The sequence below is a fragment of the Bombina bombina genome, chromosome 6 (assembly GCF_027579735.1).
Source record: "Bombina bombina isolate aBomBom1 chromosome 6, aBomBom1.pri, whole genome shotgun sequence".
Lineage (NCBI taxonomy): Eukaryota > Metazoa > Chordata > Amphibia > Anura > Bombinatoridae > Bombina > Bombina bombina.
The window spans coordinates 478849198-478867986 of NC_069504.1; the positions used below are offsets into that span (position 1 = coordinate 478849198).

Here is an 18789-nt window from a genome sequence, read left to right on the forward strand (position 1 = left end):
ATAACACTTAGAAATAAAACGGTACTGTGCCTTTAAGAGAAAAAAAAGCTGCACAAATTCTGCAAAACAGTGTAAAAAAGCAGTAAACAAAGTTTTTACAGTAGTATCATATAGCCTTAGTAACTTTGCACAGCTATGCAAATAAACAATTAACCCCTTAATGGCAAAACCGGATTGAAAAAACATCAAAACCAGTAAAAAAAGACTTTCAGCACTTTGCCACAGTTCTGCTGTGGCTCCTACCTGCCCTTCAGAACAATTTGTGGGGGGAAAAAAAAAACTTATTTTACAGCCCTCAAACACGGTAGGAACCTCTGGAGAAGCAGTTAGAAGTCTCAGAGGAAAAGAAACTGCACAACTGAGGCATGAAAATAGGCCCCTACCACCTCACTCAATGTTTTGAGGCCTAACAGAAAAACACTAGAGTGTCTCTAAATTAACCATGTGGGTTAGAAAACTCAAGAACAAGGCACAATGACCCCTTTAGTCCCTTCAAAAAAACTTTATAATTGCATCATTCACTGAATAAACAAAAACGTTTTTACCAAACAGTGTCACCAGTAACTAATGAGCCCTTCATGCAAGCTGAAATTCCTATCCAAGTGTCTGAATACAGCTTACCCTTTCCTCATGGGGATATTGTCAGCCTTTTCTAGAAATAACAGTCTGTCTAGAAAAAAAATAGACTGAACATACCTTAATGCAGTTTAGCCTGCAAACTGTTCCCCCAATTGAAGTTTTCCTGTACTCTTCAGCCCTTGTGAGAACAGCAGTGGATCTTAGTTACAAAATGCTAAGATCATCATCCTCCTTGCAGAAATCATCATCCCTTTTCTGCCAGAGAGTAAATAGTACACACCGGTACCATTTAAAAATAACAAACTTTTGCTTGAGAAAATAAAAACCTAACATTTTTGTCACCACACTCCTCTTTGCCCTTCCTAGCAGTTAAGCAGGCAGAGAGAATGGCTGGGGGGTGGAGCTAAGGGGGGAGCTATATAGTCAGCTCTGCTGTGGGTGCTCTCTCTGCCACTTCCTGTAGGGGAGGAGACTATCCCACAAGTAAGGATGAATCCGTGGACTCGATACATCTTACAAGAGAAATATGCTTTTTACAATGTAAGGCCCTTTCAGTACAAGAGGTACACAATGTAAGAGGGGGTTCCACAATGGCTTCCAAACACATAGAGCAATGAGTTTCCTCAATGTCAGACATGTTGAACAGACTAGCAATAACCACAATAGTCGTTAAACACTTTATTTATTGAATTAAACAATTTTTAGAAAAAAGTGTACTGCGCCTTTAAGAAGTAAAAAAAAGCGCACAATTTTCTTCAAACTGCCTAAAAACGTTAAATAACACTATCTAATTAGCTACACATATACAATAGTGCCAAAAATTATTGCACCCTAAGGCAAAAGGGTAAAATTAACCTCTAAAAGTTTTTTATAGCAAAAAATGTATGTGATTTCAAAAAACGACCCCTGCACCTCTCTGCTGTGGCGCCTACCTGCCCCCAGGGTACTGCAAAAGGACTCGCTAACGATCTGGTTAACAGGACATCAGTTTAGACCCATCAGGAGCTAATGCCTGCTGCCTTCACAGCCAGTAACTGCGCGTCTGAGCTCGCCCATCATGGACAACGTTCCCCTCAGCCTGTATAACCGCATGGGAAGCGGTTTAGCCAAAAGCTATGTGGTCCCCAAACACAACTCATAAAAAAAGCTATATAAATGGTTGTTGTCTACAATAAAAACCAAACCGTTAAGCTGCCTCTCCCAGTGTCTCTGATATATGCTGCAATAAGCCCTTTGCTGCATAAAGCCCATGTTAATACATAATATATACAGGTTTTTCAGTAATACCCTCTGTTTCAACAGGTCTACTGCTTACCCCTTCCTTTGCAGGGAAAACATGTCAGCCAGTTCTGATATACCAAGTCTCCTCAGAAATAAAAGACTGAACATACCTCAATGCTGCTTGTAGCATGAAACCTTTCTCCACACTGAAGATCTCTCTTGTACTACCTTCAGAAGCTCTGTGGGAACCAACGTGGATCTTAGTTACATCTGCTAAGATCATTAAACTCAGGGCAGAAATCTTCTTCCATAGCCCCCTGAGGGAAATAGTACTCACCGGTACCATTTAAAATAAAAAAACTTCTGGATTGAAGAAACTAAAAACTAACACATCACTTTACCTCTTCCTAGTATAACACAGGCAAAGAGAATGACTGGAGGTGGAGGGGAAGGGAGGAGCTATATATACACAGCTCTGCTGTGGTGCTCTTTGCCACTTCCTGTTAGCAGGAGGATAAAATCCCACAAGGATGAAATCCGTGGACTCGTCGTATCTTGTAGAAGATAGATAATGCCTTTACTACCCATTCCCAAGCTTTGCACAACCAACATTGTTATATTAATATACTTTATAACATTTTAAACCTCTAAATGTCTGCCTGTTTGTAAGCCACTAACAGAGAGCCTCTTATCAGATGCTTTTTTAAATTTGCTTTTCCAAACAGGAGACTGCTAGCTCATGTGGGCCTTATAGATAATATTGTGCTCACGCCAGTGAAGTGCACAACACAGCACTTATTGGCTAAAATGCAAGTCAATAGATAATAGACATGTGATCATGGTGCTGTCAGAAGAGGCTTTGATACAAGGTAATCACAGAGGTAATAAGTATATTAATATAACCATATTGTCTTTGCAAAACTGGGGAATGGGTAATAAAGGGACTATCTTTTTAAACAATACATTTTTTGGAGCCGACTGTCCATTTAAAGGTTACAAGGTGGAGAAACTGGTTTAATCACTAGCTTAATCCTCACTAAAGTCTGAACAAAACTCTGAATATCAGCAAATGTAAATCTTCTGTTAAATAAGACTGAAAGAGCAAACATCTGGCACTTTAAAGAACTGTCGGATAAACCTTTATCCAAACCATCTTGAAGAAATTGAACAATTCTAGGAATTCTAAAAGAGTGCCAGCTAAAGCCATGCTCCACACACCAAGAAATAAAGGCCTTCCTTGTCAAAGGTTTACGGGCATATATCAAAGTCTCAATGACAGAATCAGAAAAAATCTCTAAGAACTAAGCGTTCAATCTCCATGTCATCAAGCTTAGAGATTTGAGATCCTGATGAAAAAAAATTGACCTCGAGACAAAAGTTTGTGGTGCAGAGGAAGAGGCCACAGAGCACAACTGGACATCTGAACTAGATCGGCAAACCAAATTCTGCAACGACAGGCTAGAGCAACCAGTTACTGAGGAGCCTTCCTGCTTGATCCTGGCTATTACTCTTGGCAATAGAACAAGAAGAGGATAAATGTAAGCCAGACAAAACAACCAAGGAGCTACCAGAGCATCCACAAACTCCACCTGAGGATCCATGGACCTCACAAACTATCTGGATTGCTTGATGGTTAATCGATAAGCCATCAGATCTATTTCTTGAAGTCCCCACAGATCAACAATCTGTCTGAAAACTTAAAGGGACAGTCAACACCAGATTTTTTTGTCGTTTTAAGATAGATAATCCCTTAATTACCCATTCCCCAGTTTTGCATAACCAACACAGTTATAATACAAGTTTTACCTCTGTAATTACCTTGTATCTAAGCCTCTGCAGACTGCCCCCTTATTTCAGTCCTTTTGACAGACTTGCATTTTAGCCAATCAGTGCTCACTCCATGGTAAATTCACGTGCATGAGCTCAATGTTATCTATATGAAGCACATGAACCAACGCCCTCTAGTGGTGAAAAACTGTCAAAATGCATTTAGATTAGAGGTCTAAGAATTTAGCATATGAACCTTCTAGGTTTAGCTTTCAACTAAGAATACCAAGCAAACAAAGCAAAATTGGTTATAAAAGTAAATTGGAAAGTTGTTTAAAATTACATGCCCTATTTGAATCATGAAAGTTTTTTTTGGACTTTACTGTCCCTTTAAAAATGAAGAGACCATTCCCCTGGATGAAGGGATTAGCGACTGAGAAAATCTGCTTTCCAATTGTTCACCCCTGGAATATGAATAGCAGAGATTAAACAAAGATTGATCTCTGTCCTAGTCAGAATTCGAGAGACCTCCCCCATGATGAGTTGAACATTTATTGGTAACCTCACCTCCCAAGGAGATCAAACTCCCTGTGCCCTCAGGGACTCCCACACTGCACCCCAACCTGAAAGACTTGCATCTGTTGCGATTAAAGTCCATTTTGGACTGACAAAGGATGTTGCTTAAACAATAGACTGATGATTTATTCACCAACACAGGGATTGTCTTGTTCTGAAATACAGAAATATCTCCTGAGACAACAGATTTTAATCTCTCCAACACTGATGAATCATACAAAGCTGAACAGGTCTTGTGTGAAACCGAGCAAACGGAATAGCATTTTAAGTTGCTATCATCAGACCTAAACTTTCATGCAAAGAGCTACAGAAGAAAAAGGGACCAACTGAAGTTTTGCACAAGATGTGAGAAGTTTCAGCCTGCTCTGAGCTGTCAGAACGTCTCAGATACTCAATCTATTCTCACACCTAGAAACGTAAACTTGGACTGTGGATTAGGAACTCTGGAAAATTAAATTCTCAAACCATGCTTTTGAAGAAACAACAAAAGTCTGCTGGTATGAGATATTGCTAAATGTAAAGCTTGAGCCTGTACCAAGATGATATACAGGTAAGCAACCAAAGAAACACCCTGAGCTCTTATAACTGACAAGAGAGTCCCCAGAACCTGGGAGCGGTAGCCAGACCAAACTGAAAATGCTTGTCCAGGAATGCAAATTTTAGAAAACCATAATGATCCTTGTAAATAGGGATATGAAGATAAGCATCCTTCTAATCTATTTTTGGGAACAATAAAGAGGTTGAAATAAAACCCCTGACCTTGTTCAGACAGACATAGGTTGAAGACTGACTGAAAGAAGGCTCTTGACTTCACAGGGTTCTTTGCAACATGAGACAAAAGTAACCTTCCCCTGGGAGGCTACAATTTGAAACCTGCTTACTGGAAATATTTTCTATGGAAAGACTAACTTTATATCCAAAGGGTCTTTAAAAGAGGTACTTATCCTCAAGCAGAATAGTAGTTTGTCTAGCCAGAGTAGAAATAGCCCCATCTACTTTAGGGATAGTTGCTAAAGCTCTATATTAGAAGCAGGCAAAGGAAATATCATCTTAAAATTTTAACAGCATTAAAAGGGATACCACTCTTTAGAAATCAATTCAGAGGTTGCATGTGGAACTGGAAAAACCTCTGGAGAATTAACAGCAGGTTTAAAAATCAAATCCAATTGCTTAATGGACTAGGAAACCTTTGTATTCTGAACCCCTAAGGTATATAACACTCCTCTTAAAAGAGAACAAAGATGTTCAAGCTTAAATAGAAAATATCAGAAGAGCAAAAATAGTGCCCTACAAAATCTGACGTGTTAAAAATACATTTAGGGTGTAGAATTCTATCATTCCTAAAGCCCAATATAATATAAAAATGCCTGTCACAACAGTCCACTGGCTATGTTGTACAACCCCAAGTGTACCTACTAATCGCCTATAGGCTAGGTGCCTACAAAATAAACTCCCATACTCAACAATTAGGTAACTCACACAACTGGACTTACCACTTGCAGGAAATGACTGCTTCCAGTAGACAGCCAATCCAGTTCTGTATGTGTGACAGCAGAGGATCTATGTATATGGAGTAGAACTATGATCCAACAGGAGGTGGCTAGGGACCGTTCCCCACAACACCTGTGGCAGGCCTGTGACCAACTCCCACTGGGTGTAATTGTGCAATTACCCAATACTCCCAAAGCTTCCCTCCGTCAAACCTTAGCTCTCTGAGAGGAAAACTGGGCATCAAAATCGGTCTGAGCACCCTTCTCTCTGAATAACATCTGGTGCACCTTCATTCTTAACCTTCCTCCTGTGGAGGCAAAGAGATAAGACAAGTTTAAAAAAAAAAAATCTGACAACTAGGAGTAGGCAGAGATTCAAAAAGCTCCAAGAGTAATGGCAGAAATTAGGCATGTGCATTTAAAGTTTTGGAAGCATCCGAATGGAGAAGGCAGCTGCTCACGGTGTTTAGCTTGAAGCCATTTTTTTTCTTGTAAAAGTGCAACACACTAAGATCTGAGCAAATCCAGAACTTTGTATGTGCACTTTCACAAGTAGAAATCTGGCTCCGAAAAGAGCTGAATGACGAGACTGGCCACCTTCGGCGGCATGCAAAACCTCCAAATGCACATGCCTAGTTGAAATGGCTTTGGAGACCTATATGCGACATGTTTGAAATGGAACAAAACACCAAAGTTACCTAGTGAGTAGACACATACTATAACATGCAGAGGCTGTAACAGGTTTTCATACCTAGGAATGGATCAAATTTTCTGGATTCTGTTCCACAAATTAGGCAGTTCACTTCATTTTGCAAGACACCGCCAAATACAAAAGTAACCACTGTGGATGCACCATTTCTGCATGAAATGAAACAAAGACAATCAGAAAACAAACCATAGTTTTATATCTGAGCAAACCAAAAATGATAAATTCAGGCACAAAGCCATTTTCATTTTTTGATATAGGAAATAAAAAAAAAAAATCTTATATAATAATAAATTTATTTTCGGATATGGAGAGTCCACGACGTCATCAATTACTAGTGGGAATATCACTACTGGCCTGCAGGAGTAGGCAAAGAGCACCACAGCAAAGCTGTTAGGAGTCACTCCTCTACCCATAATCCCCAGTCATTTGACCAAAGGGAAATGGAAAAAGGAAACACAAAGGTGTAGGGGTGCCTGAGGTTTAGTGAAAAAATGATGGTCTTAAATTTAGGGGTGGGGTCATGGACTCTTCGTATCCGGAAAGAAATACATTTATAAGGTAAACATAAATTTTGTTTTCTTTCCTAAGATGTGGAGAGTCCACAACGTCATCAATTACTAGTGGGAACCAATACTCAAGCTAGAGGACACAAATGACTAGGGAGGGAGAACAAGACAGGGAACCTAAACAGAAGGCACCACTGCTTGAAGAACCCTTTCTCCCAAAAGAAGCCTCAGCAAAAGTATCAAATTTGGAAAAAGTATGCAGAGAGGACCAAGTTGCAGCCTTGCAAATCTGTTCCACCGAAGCTTTATTTTTGAAAGCCCAAGAAGAGGAGACAGCCCTCGTGGAATGAGCCGTAATTCACTCATGAGGCTGCTTACCAGCAGTCTCATAAGCAAAATGAATTATACTTCTCAACCAGAAAGAGTCAAGAGAAGTAGCTTTCTGACCTTTACGCTTTCCAGAGAAACAAACAAACAGGGCAGAGGATTGTCGAAAATCCTTAGTCGCCTGTAGGTAGAATTTTAGAGCATGCACAACATCCAAGTTGTGTAACAAACATTCCTTATGAGAAGGATTAGAACATAGAGAAGGAACAACAATTTCCAGATTAATATGTCTATCTGAACCCACTTTAGGGAGAAATCCCACTTTAGTACGAAGAACCACCTTATCAGCATGAAAAATAAGTTAAGGGGAATCACAAGGCAAAGCAGTGAGTTCCGAGACTCTCCGAGCAGAAGACATAGCAATAAGAAACAACTCTTCCAAGATAACAACTTAATATCTATGGAATACAATGGCTCAAACGGAGCCTGCTGAAAAACTTTAAGAACAAGGTTAAGGCTCCAAGGAGGAGCAACAGACTTAAACACATGCCTGATTCTGAACAGGGCCTGACAAAAGGATTGAATATCTGGCACATCCGCCAGACGCTTATGCAACAAAATAGATAATGCAGAAATCTGACCCTTCAGAGAAATGTCCGACAATCCTTTCTCCAGACCTTCCTGGAGAAAAGACAAAATCCTAGGAATCCTGACCCTACTCCAAGAGAAGCCCTTGGATTCGCACTAATAAAAGTTATTTATGCCATACCTTAATTGTAAATATTTCTAGTAACAGGCTTGCAAGCCTGAATCATGGTCTCAATGACCTACTCCGAAAAACCAGGCTTAGACAGAACTAAGCGTTCAATCTCCAAGCAGACAGCTTCAGAGAAACGAGATTTGGATGAAGGAATGGACCCCGAGTTAGAAGGTCCTTCCTCAGAGCCAGCCTCCAAGGTAGAAGAGAAGACATCTTTACTAGGTCTGCATAACAGATACTGCAAGGCAACGCAGGAGCTATTAGAATTACAGATGCTTCAAGTTGTCCACACCTGGAATGTGGATGCCAGAAAGACAATTGTGAACTTCCGCCCACTGAACAATCTGAGCCACCACCTTCATGGCTAAGGAACTCAGAGTTCCACCCGGGTGGTTGATGTAAGCCACTGAGGTGATAATGTAACCTGATAAACCGGGCTAAGTGAAACTTAAGGCTCAGTCATCAGAGCATTGTAAATCGCTCTCAACTCAACAAGATATTTATGGGGAGAGTCCATAGTCCCTGCACCGTGTTAAAGGAGTCCCAGACTGCTACCCAACCCAACAGGCTGGCGTCCGTGGTTACAATCACCCAGTAAGGTCTCCGGAAGCATGTGCCCCGAGACAGATGCTGCTGAGAAAGCCACCACGGGAGAGACCGTGTCTCTTGTCGACTGATCTAGATCTATCCTCTGAGACAGATCCGAATAGTCCCCGTTCCATTGTCTGAGCATGCATAACTGCAGAGCTCTCAAATGGAATTGAGCAAAGTAAATGATATCCATGGAAGTGACCATCAGACCAATTACCTCCATACATTGAGCCACTGATGACCGAACAGTAGACTGGAGAGGCAAGCAAGAGGAGAGAATTTTGGATTTTCTGACCTCCGTCAGAAAAATTTTCATAGATAGCGAATCTATTATGGTGCCTAAGAAAACCACCCTTGTAGCTGGAACAAGGTAACTCTTTTCCAGATTCACTTTCCAACCGTGGGAAAGTAGAAAATACAAGATCTCTGTATGATAGTTTGCTTGTTTAAAAGATGGCGCCTAAACCATTATGTCGTCCAGGTATGGCGCCACTGCAATTCCCTGAGACCTGATCACTTCCAAGAGAGCCCCCAGAACCTTTGAGAAAAATCTTGGAGCTGTAGCAAGGCCAAACAGAAGAGCCAGAAAGTAAAAGTGTTTGTCTAGAAAGGCGAATCTGAGGAATTTGTGATGATCCCTGTGGATGGGAACATGAAGATACGTGTCCTTCAGGTCTATGGTCGTCATGAACTGACCCTCTTGAACCAAAGGAAGAATAGAACGAATGGTTTCATTTTGAAGGACGGTAGCCTGAGAAACTTGTTGACACTATAGGTCTAGAATAGGACGAAAAGTTGCCTCTTTTTTGGGAACCACAAACAGATTTGAATAGAATCCTAGACCCTGTTCCCTTACAGGAACTGGAACTATCACTCCCAGGGAAGAAAGGTCCCGAATGCAATTCAAGAATACCTCTCTTTATCTCGTCTGCAGATTATCTTGAGAGGAGAAACCTGCCCCTGGGAGGAAAAGTTTTGAATTCTATTTTGTAACCCTGAGACACTATGTTCACAGCCCAAGGATCTGGGGACATCACGTATCCATGCTTGAAAAAGGAGAAATTCTGCCCCACCCCTTGATCCGGTCCTGGAGGCAAACCTTTCATGCTGATTTAGACTCAGCCGTGGGTTTCTTGGATTGCTTCCCCTTGTTCCAAGACTGATAGGCCTTCCAAAACTTGGACTGTTCCTGCTTGGAAGAGGGAGAGGAAGACTTTAATTTGAAGTTACGAAAGCAACGAAAATTACTTTAACGTCCTTGAGGTCTATTCTTCTTGTCTTGTGTAATATCAGAGATTATTTCTGCCAGACCAGGTCCAAACAAGGTCTTACCCTTGTAAGGATGCGCTAGAAGCTTGGACTTAGAAGTAGCATCTGCTGACCATGATTTCAGCCACAACGCCCTGCAAGCTAGCACAGCTAAGCCAGATATCTTGGCTCCCAGTTTAATAACTTGCATGGTAGCATCAGAAATAAAGGAGTTGGCTAGCTTGAGAGCCTTTTCTTCAGACACCAAAACTTCACCTCCTCCACTAACAGAGGCAAAGAGAATGACTCGGGATTATGGGTAGGGGAGTGACACTTAACAGCTTTGTGGTGCTGTTTGCCTCCTCCTGCTGGCCAGGAATGAAATTCCCACTAGTAATTGATGACGTCATGGACTCTCAATATCTTAGGAAAGAAAACAACTTTTTAGATCGAAACCACTGTCATTTTTTTAAAAAAAGATAAAGAAAAACTTTTGCTTCAACAAGATGTAATATGGTAGTAACTTTCAAGTATATTATGGGGTTTATTAAAGCTGAGGCTGTAAGGATTTTTCAAAATAAGAGCAACACCTGAAGGGGTCAATATTTAAAATTGAAGGGTAATCCTTGTTCAGGAGTAATTTGAAGAAGCATTTCCAGGGTGGTTTATTTATAGAATAAGCTTCCATTACAGGTGGTAATCACACACTGTGGGGGACTTAAAGAATGCCTGAAAAAACATGAGGATATTCTACAGACTAATTAAGATTACACTTTATAGGAAATTTGACTTGTTGGGTTCTTTTCTGCTGTCAAAAACTAACTTCTATATAAAAATAATAATGCAACAAATTTGCATGGCAGTCCCTATTAGAATATACTGAAACTATACTGTACCTTGGAAAGAAAGTGAGGGAAAAAACAAAGTACAAGCTCCTTACATTATATAATACAACTTAAAATAAATAAGAAAGGCACTCACATACATTTGCTGCTTGAGGACTGACTGATATTTGCTTGGGGTTTGACAGACTGAGAGGAACCATTACAATCCCTCTGAAGTTCTAAATGAAGGTGATCCAACAAATAACGCACAAATTCATGAGCATCCTGCTGCTGAAAACCCCTGTATTAGAAACGAAATAATCACATGAGTACACAAACCTTAGAGAAAGATGTTAAAAAGGGCTTTCTAGTGATTAAAGTTATATGCTCTCATATGGTAGAGCATGTAATATCACTAGAGATGTTGCAATGTTATGTGTTTAACCCCAGCAAAGGGGTTAAACACAGTTAAAGTTACCACAGTTAAAGTCCCATTGGGAGGCACAGAGCACTGCTGGTCTCAAGCAGAAACTGCTAATCCAATCAGCTACACTAGTTTTACAAGCCAGCTTAAGACCTCCCATCTTATTAGATCTAAAACATGGGTATTTTAAAATGCATAAGAGTTTTTCTAAAATGCATGTTCCTGTAGAAGGGGGAGGGACACTTTTTGACTTGAGGCATGTCATTCCTAAATTAGTTGGAGGTATTAAGGTTCCTGTTTCAAAAGCAACCTATTTGTTAAAAACAAATATTATATACAGTATTTATATATAAAAAGTAAAAAATGCTATATTATATATATATATATATATATATATATATATATATATATATATATATATATATATATATATATATATATATATATATATACACACACACACATATATATATATATATATATATATATATATATATATAGCACTCTCTGGATTTAAAAAGGGGTAATTTCTTTAACCCCTTATGTAACGTTTCTGGGATATAAACCCCGTCTTCAGACAATCAATAATACCCAAACAATAAAAAATAATTTAAATACCCTCTCACCTCTTGTGCAAACAGCCCACAAGAGTAGCAAAGCAGGCGCAGCTCGGTGCGCACGTCATCAGGCGGCGTCCGTTGCCTAGCAACCTGCTGTCAACAATGATAGCGGTTACATACTATGACTAATCGTGACAATCACCAGTGCTTAACAAACTAAAAGTTAAAAACAACTGAATACTAACTACATGCCCCCAACATATCTACATAAAGGGGTACAATGGTACTTCAACCTAATATAGTCTCACAAGAGGTGAGAGGAGGGTATTTCATTTCTTGATATTGTTTGGGTATTATTGATTGTTTAAAGACAGGGTTTATATCCCTATTTGGGACAAATTATTCACCACGGTTTTGGTGTCATCGATGTCACAAAAATTGACTTTCTGGTAGCTGTCCTAAAATCATACAAGGTTTATACCATACCCCTGGGGCACGTTGTATTGAGCTCTTGACATCCTTATAAAAGTACAGTGTTTAATTTTTTTTTACTTTGCTTATTGTTACTTTTTTGTTTTTTCATTTTTAACTAATATGATTTATTCATGTCCCTGAATATGGGTAGTGTGATCGCGCTATGATGACACCAAACCATGGTGAATAATTTGTCCCAAATAGGGACCCAAACTGGAGAGTCATTCTAAGCAATCACCAACATTGGCTGCTTAGGATGACTCCCCAGTTTGGGTCCCTACTTGGGACATAATATTCACCACAGTTTTGGGGTCATCGATCTCCATAAAGATGGACTTTCTGGTAGCGGTCCTAAAATCATACAAGGTTTATACCCCACCCCTGGGGGCACAATGTATTGTTCTCTTGACATCCTTATAAGTACAGTGTTTAATGTTTTTTTACTTTGCTTATTGTTACTTTTTTGTTTTTTCATTTTTAACTTACATTACATGGAATATGGTTTATTCACGTCCCTGAATATGGGTAGCGTGATCGCGCTATGCTGCAGCTTCTTTGCACATTACTACTGGTTCTGTCTATTTTGACTGCGATAAGTAGAAACGGGTATACAAATTAGCATGCGGTTCTGTGCACTGTTTGTTATGAGTGACGTTAGATTACATTATAATGAATTGCTATCAACTAATTAATGTGAAAACTGTATGCTCATTAGCTGCAATTTTCCTGAACTTTCTGTCTGTATGATCTTCTATGTAACATCCATTACCATTAGGTTCAACTGATTTTCCCTTAGCATTAAGAAGCAAAGAAACTTTAATAAAATATAGTCTTCATGTATTATATAAATGCACCAGCTGTCATGGCTCTGGCACATGTTGGTACTAAAATAAATGCACTGAAACAGACATTTTCTCCCCTTAGTCAATCATTTAAGACACAGTCAAAATGAAACTTTCATGATTCAGATAGGGCATGCAATTTTATTTTTTTTCCAATTTACCTTTTTATCAAAAAATTTGCTTTGGTCTCTTGGTATTCTTTGTTGAAAATGAAACTTAGGTAGGCTCATATGCTAATTTTTAAGCCTTTGAAGGCCCCCCTTATCACGGTGCATTTTGGCAGCTCTAGTTCCTGTGTAGATAACATTGTGTTCACTCCCATGGAGTTATTTATGCACTGATTGGCTAAAATGCAAGTCTGTCAAAAGAACTGAGATAAGGGGGCAGTCTGCAGAGGCTTAGCTATAAGGTAAACGCAAATGTAAAAAGTAGATTAGATATAGAGTACTGGTTATGCAAAACTGGGGAATGGGTAATAAAGGGGATTATCTATATTTTTAAAGAATAAAAATTCTGGAGTAGACTGTCCCTTTAAAGCATTTCTTAAACCTTACCTTTAATAATACCCACAACAATAAACAAATGTGCTACCACTTAAAATTGTGGTTCCTTTTTCTTTTCTTTTTTTTTTTTAATCAACACACAACACAAGATTAGTTTAAATTTCTTAAGCCTCAATGTGACCTGTCAAACAGCACAAGTGGATTGTTCTCAATCTATTCCAACAGTTGCTGTATCATCTGTGGCATGTTCTATAAAAGGGAAATGTCTAACTAAATGACAACTGCAGAGAAAATTAAATTGAAAGGATTTACAGCTTGGAATTTTGCAAAGGCTGATAGAAATTCAAATATAAACCCTTTTATCCAAATGGCTTGGGACCGGAAAGGTTTGTTTTTCGGAATATTTGCATCTGTAAAATGGGACAGTTTTGAGGGGGATGGAACAAAGTGTCATGTAATTTAGGCAATATTTACAGGTCATAATACAGCTTATACATGCAACCTAAAGGTAGTTTCAGATAATTAATACTTTTCTATACATATTACACTTAAATATAGTACAGCACTGTAATTAGAAAGTTAATAGTTGTTTTAAATATATAGACTATTTGCATTTAGAACACCGAAACCAAACCAAAGACATAGGCAGAGAAGATTGTGACCTACAGGTAGGGAAAAAACAGTAATTTCTCCAACATTGGTGTGTCCGGTCCACGGCGTCATCCTTACTTGTGGGAAATATCTCTTCCCCAACAGGAAATGGCAAAGAGTCCCAGCAAAGCTGGCCATATAGTCCCTCCTAGGCTCCACCCACCCCAGTCATTCTCTTTGCCGTTGCACAGGCAACATCTCCACGGAGATGGTTAAGAGTTTTTGGGTCTTGGTCAGCGGATGTATCATCCAAGACAAAATTGCTTAACATCCCTTTCAAAGGTAAAACTCTCTTCGGACCAGAATTGAAAGAGATTATCTCAGACATCACTGGGGGAAAGGGCCACGCCCTTCCACAAGATAGGCCGTTCAAGGCCAAGAATAAGTCTAATTTTCGTTCCTTTCGCAATTTCAGGAACGGACCGGCCTCTAATTCTGCATCCTCTAAGCAAGAGGGTAATGCCTCACAGCCCAAACCAGCCTGGAAACCTATGCAGGGCTGGAACAAGGGTAAGCAGGTCAAGAAGCCTGCTGCTGCTAACAAGACAGCATGAAGGAGTAGCCCCCGATCCGGGACCGGATCTAGTAGGGGGCAGACTCTCTCTCTTTGCTCAGGCTTGGGCAAGAGATGTTCAGGATCCCTGGGCACTAGAAATAGTTTCTCAGGGTTATCTTCTGGAATTCAGGGAACTACCCCCAAGGGGAAGGTTCCACATGTCTCACTTATCCTTAAACCAAATAAAGAGACAGGCGTTCTTACATTGTGTAGAAGACCTGTTAAAAATGGGAGTGATACACCCTGTCCCAATAAAAGAACAGGGAATGGGATTTTATTCAAATCTGTTCGTAGTTCCCAAAAAAGAGGGAACATTCAGACCAATTTTGGATCTGAAGATCCTAAACAAATTTCTCAGGGTACCATCGTCCAAAATGGAAACCATTCGAACGATTCTACCCACTATCCAGGAAGGTCAATTTATGACTACCGTGGATCTAAAGGATGCGTACCTACATATTCCTATCCACAAAGAACATCATCAGTTCCTAAGGTTCGCCTTTCTGGACAAACATTACCAGTTTGTGGCCCTCCCATTCGGGTTAGCCACTGCTCCAAGGATTTTCACAAAGGTACTCGGGTCCCTTCTAGCGGTTCTAAGGCCGAGGGGCATTGCAGTAGTACCATACCTGGACGACATTCTAATACAAGCGTCGTCCCTGTCAAAAGCAAAGGCTCATACAGACATTGTTCTGGCCTTTCTCAGATCGCACGGATGGAAGGTGAACGTAGAAAAAATTTCTCTGTTTCCGTCAACAAGAGTTCCCTTCTTGGGAACAATAATAGATTCCTTAGAAATGAGGATTTTTCTGACAGAGGTCAGAAAATCAAAGCTTCTAAGCGCTTGTCAAGTTCTTCATTCTGTTCCACGTCCTTCCATAGCTCAGTGCATGGAAGTAGTAGGGTTGATGGTTGCAGCAATGGACATAGTTCCTTTTGCACGAATTCATCTAAGACCATTACAACTGTGCATGCTCAAACAGTGGAATGGGGACTATACAGACTTGTCTCCAATGATTCAAGTAGATCAGAAGACCAGAGATTCACTCCATTGGTGGCTGGCCCTGGACCATCTATCCAAGGGAATGAGCTTCCGCAGACCAGAGTGGGTCATTGTCACGACCGACGCCAGTCTAGTGGGCTGGGGCGCGGTCTGGGAATCCCTGAAGACTCAGGGACTATGGTCTCTTCTCCCGATAAACATTCTGGAACTAAGAGCGATTTTCAATGCTCTCAGGGCTTGGCCTCAACTAGCAAAGGCCAGATTCATAAGATTCCAATCAGACAACATGACGACTGTTGCGTATATCAATCATCAGGGGGGAACAAGGAGTTCCCTGGCAATGAAAGAAGTGACCAAAATAATACAATGGGCGGAGGAACACTCCTGCCATCTATCTGCGATCCACATCCCAGGTGTGGAAAACTGGGAAGCGGATTATCTGAGTCGTCAGACTTTCCATCCGGGGGAGTGGGAACTCCATCCGGAGATCTTTGCCCAACTGACTCAATTATGGGGCATTCCAGACATGGATCTGATGGCGTCTCGTCAGAACTTCAAGGTTCCGTGTTACGGGTCCAGATCCAGGGATCCCAAGGCGACTCTAGTAGATGCACTAGTAGCACCTTGGACCTTCAACCTAGCTTATGTGTTTCCACCGTTTCCTCTCATTCCCAGGCTGGTAGCCAGGATCAAACAGGAGAGGGCCTCGGTGATCTTGATAGCTCCTGCGTGGCCACGCAGGACTTGGTATGCAGACCTGGTGAATATGTCATCGGTTCCACCATGGAAGCTACCTTTGAGACAGGACCTTCTTGTTCAGGGTCCATTCGAACATCCAAATCTGGTCTCCCTCCAGCTGACGGCTTGGAGATTGAACGCTTGATTCTTTCAAAGCGTGGGTTTTCAGATTCTGTGATAGATACTCTGGTTCAGGCCAGAAAACCAGTAACTAGAAAGATTTACCATAAGATATGGAAAAAATATATCTGTTGGTGTGAATCCAAAGGATTCCCATGGAATAAGATAAAAATCCCTAAGATTCTCTCCTTTCTACAAGAAGGTTTGGAGAAAGGATTATCTGCAAGTTCTCTAAAGGGACAGATCTCTGCTTTATCTGTCTTACTACACAAAAGACTGGCAGCTGTGCCAGATGTTCAAGCATTTGTTCAGGCTCTGGTTAGGATCAAGCCTGTTTACAGACCTTTGACTCCTCCCTGGAGTCTAAATCTAGTTCTTTAATGGGTTCCGTTTGAACCTTTACATTCCATAGATATTAAGTTACTATCTTGGAAAGTTTTGTTTTTAGTTGCTATTTCTTCTGCTAGAAGAGTTTCTGAGTTATCTGCTTTGCAGTGTTCTCCGCCTTATCTGGTGTTCCATGCAGATAAGGTGGTTTTGCGTACTAAGCCTGGTTTTCTTCCAAAGGTTGTTTCTAACAAGAATATTAACCAGGAGATAGTTGTTCCTTCTTTATGTCCGAATCCAGTTTCAAAGAAGGAACGTTTGTTACACAATTTGGACGTAGTCCGTGCTCTAAAATTCTATTTAGAGGCTACAAAAGATTTTAGACAAACATCTTCTTTGTTTGTTGTCTATTCTGGTAAAAGGAGAGGTCAAAAAGCGACTTCTACCTCTCTTTCCTTTTGGCTTAAAAGCATCATCCGATTGGCTTACGAGACTGCCGGACGGCAGCCTCCTGAAAGAATTACAGCTCACTCCACTAGGGCTGTAGCTTCCACATGGGCCTTCAAGAACGAGGCTTCTGTTGACCAGATATGTAAGGCAGCGACTTGGTCTTCACTGCACACTTTTGCCAAATTTTACAAATTTGATACTTTTGCTTCTTCGGAGGCTATTTTTGGAGAAAGGTTTTGCAAGCTGTGGTGCCTTCCGTTTAGGTGACCTGATTTGCTCCCTCCCTTCATCCGTGTCCTAAAGCTTTGGTATTGGTTCCCACAAGTAAGGATGACGCCGTGGACCGGACACACCAATGTTGGAGAAAACAGAATTTATGCTTACCTGATAAATGACTTTCTCCAACGGTGTGTCCGTGGTTTTTTAATCAGGTCTGATGAATTATTTTCTCTAACTACAGTCACCACGGTACCATATGGTTTCTCCTATATATTTTCCTCCTGTCCGTCGGTCGAATGACTGGGGTGGGCGGAGCCTAGGAGGGACTATATAGCCAGCTTTGCTGGGACTCTTTGCCATTTCCTGTTGGGGAAGAGATATTTCCCACAAGTAAGGATGACGCCGTGGACCGGACACACCGTTGGAGAAAGTAATTTATCAGGTAAGCATAAATTCTGTTTTTTGATAAATTTGATTTTATTTTTTATTTTTTAAAAATATTGAAAAAGTTTGGTTTTCAGAAAAAGTTTGGATTGTGGAATTCCGGATTTGAAACTGTACAATATTTGTTTTATAGGGCATCTTTTAAACTGGGTTACCTGAAATTTGGCATATTTTTCCAAACGCCATAAAAGAAAGATTCTGGACTGAAGGCAGTCTGGCTCCCCTGCCACAATGCGCACATGGTCTTCCTAAACTCCTCCACCAACGATCTAAAAAGAGAAGAGAAGATATGTTGTGCTTCTTTACAAACATTTTTATTTAAAAATATGTTTTGAATTTCAAGTTTTTCCTTCGTAGCATACCTAGAGAAGTGATGAAGACAGCTTAAAAAAATAAAAATACTATGTTTTTAGTTTTCCTTTGCTACTCAATACACGTAACGTAAGTAGATAATAAATAAGGTGGGTAAAATGAACAACAATAAAACATGGAGACTGGAAGTATCCTGTAGAAACAGTATTCAAATGAAGGTGAAAGAGCCACAATCAGGAATCACAACCATAGTTACTGGTTTAAATTTTCTCTTTTCCTTTTAAAATTTAAAGAAAACAAACTTTAATGCTACAAATACTGAAATAGGATGAAGCCTGTTAGGCTAATATCCTCTCTAAAGAAGGTATTAACAAAGAGAACAGTGAATATTATAGAATTAAATTGTAGAAGGGAGTAATTCAACTGGCTAGGAGGAGGAGTTCTGCTTATTGATCTAAAGTAGAAAAATGTAATACGTAGTATCAGTAATATTACAATAAGACTATATACACATTTAAAAGAATCAGGAGCATATAGTTAAGGTGGGTTTGGTGTAAAACAAATGTTG

General features: G+C 40.2%; 1 protein-coding gene across 2 annotated transcripts in view; it reads right to left on the reverse strand.

Moving 5' to 3' along the window:
* Positions 1–18789, reverse strand: part of USP3 (ubiquitin specific peptidase 3) — a 172534-nt gene that overhangs the window by 81143 nt on the left and 72602 nt on the right. For both annotated transcript variants that reach the window (XM_053717294.1, XM_053717293.1), the window contains exons 8-10: positions 18065–18178; positions 10756–10899; positions 6385–6491 (exon numbers count right to left, since the gene is read on the reverse strand). In XM_053717294.1, the coding sequence (XP_053573269.1) occupies positions 6385–6491; positions 10756–10899; positions 18065–18178 (365 nt within the window). The remainder of the gene's footprint in view (positions 1–6384; positions 6492–10755; positions 10900–18064; positions 18179–18789) is intronic.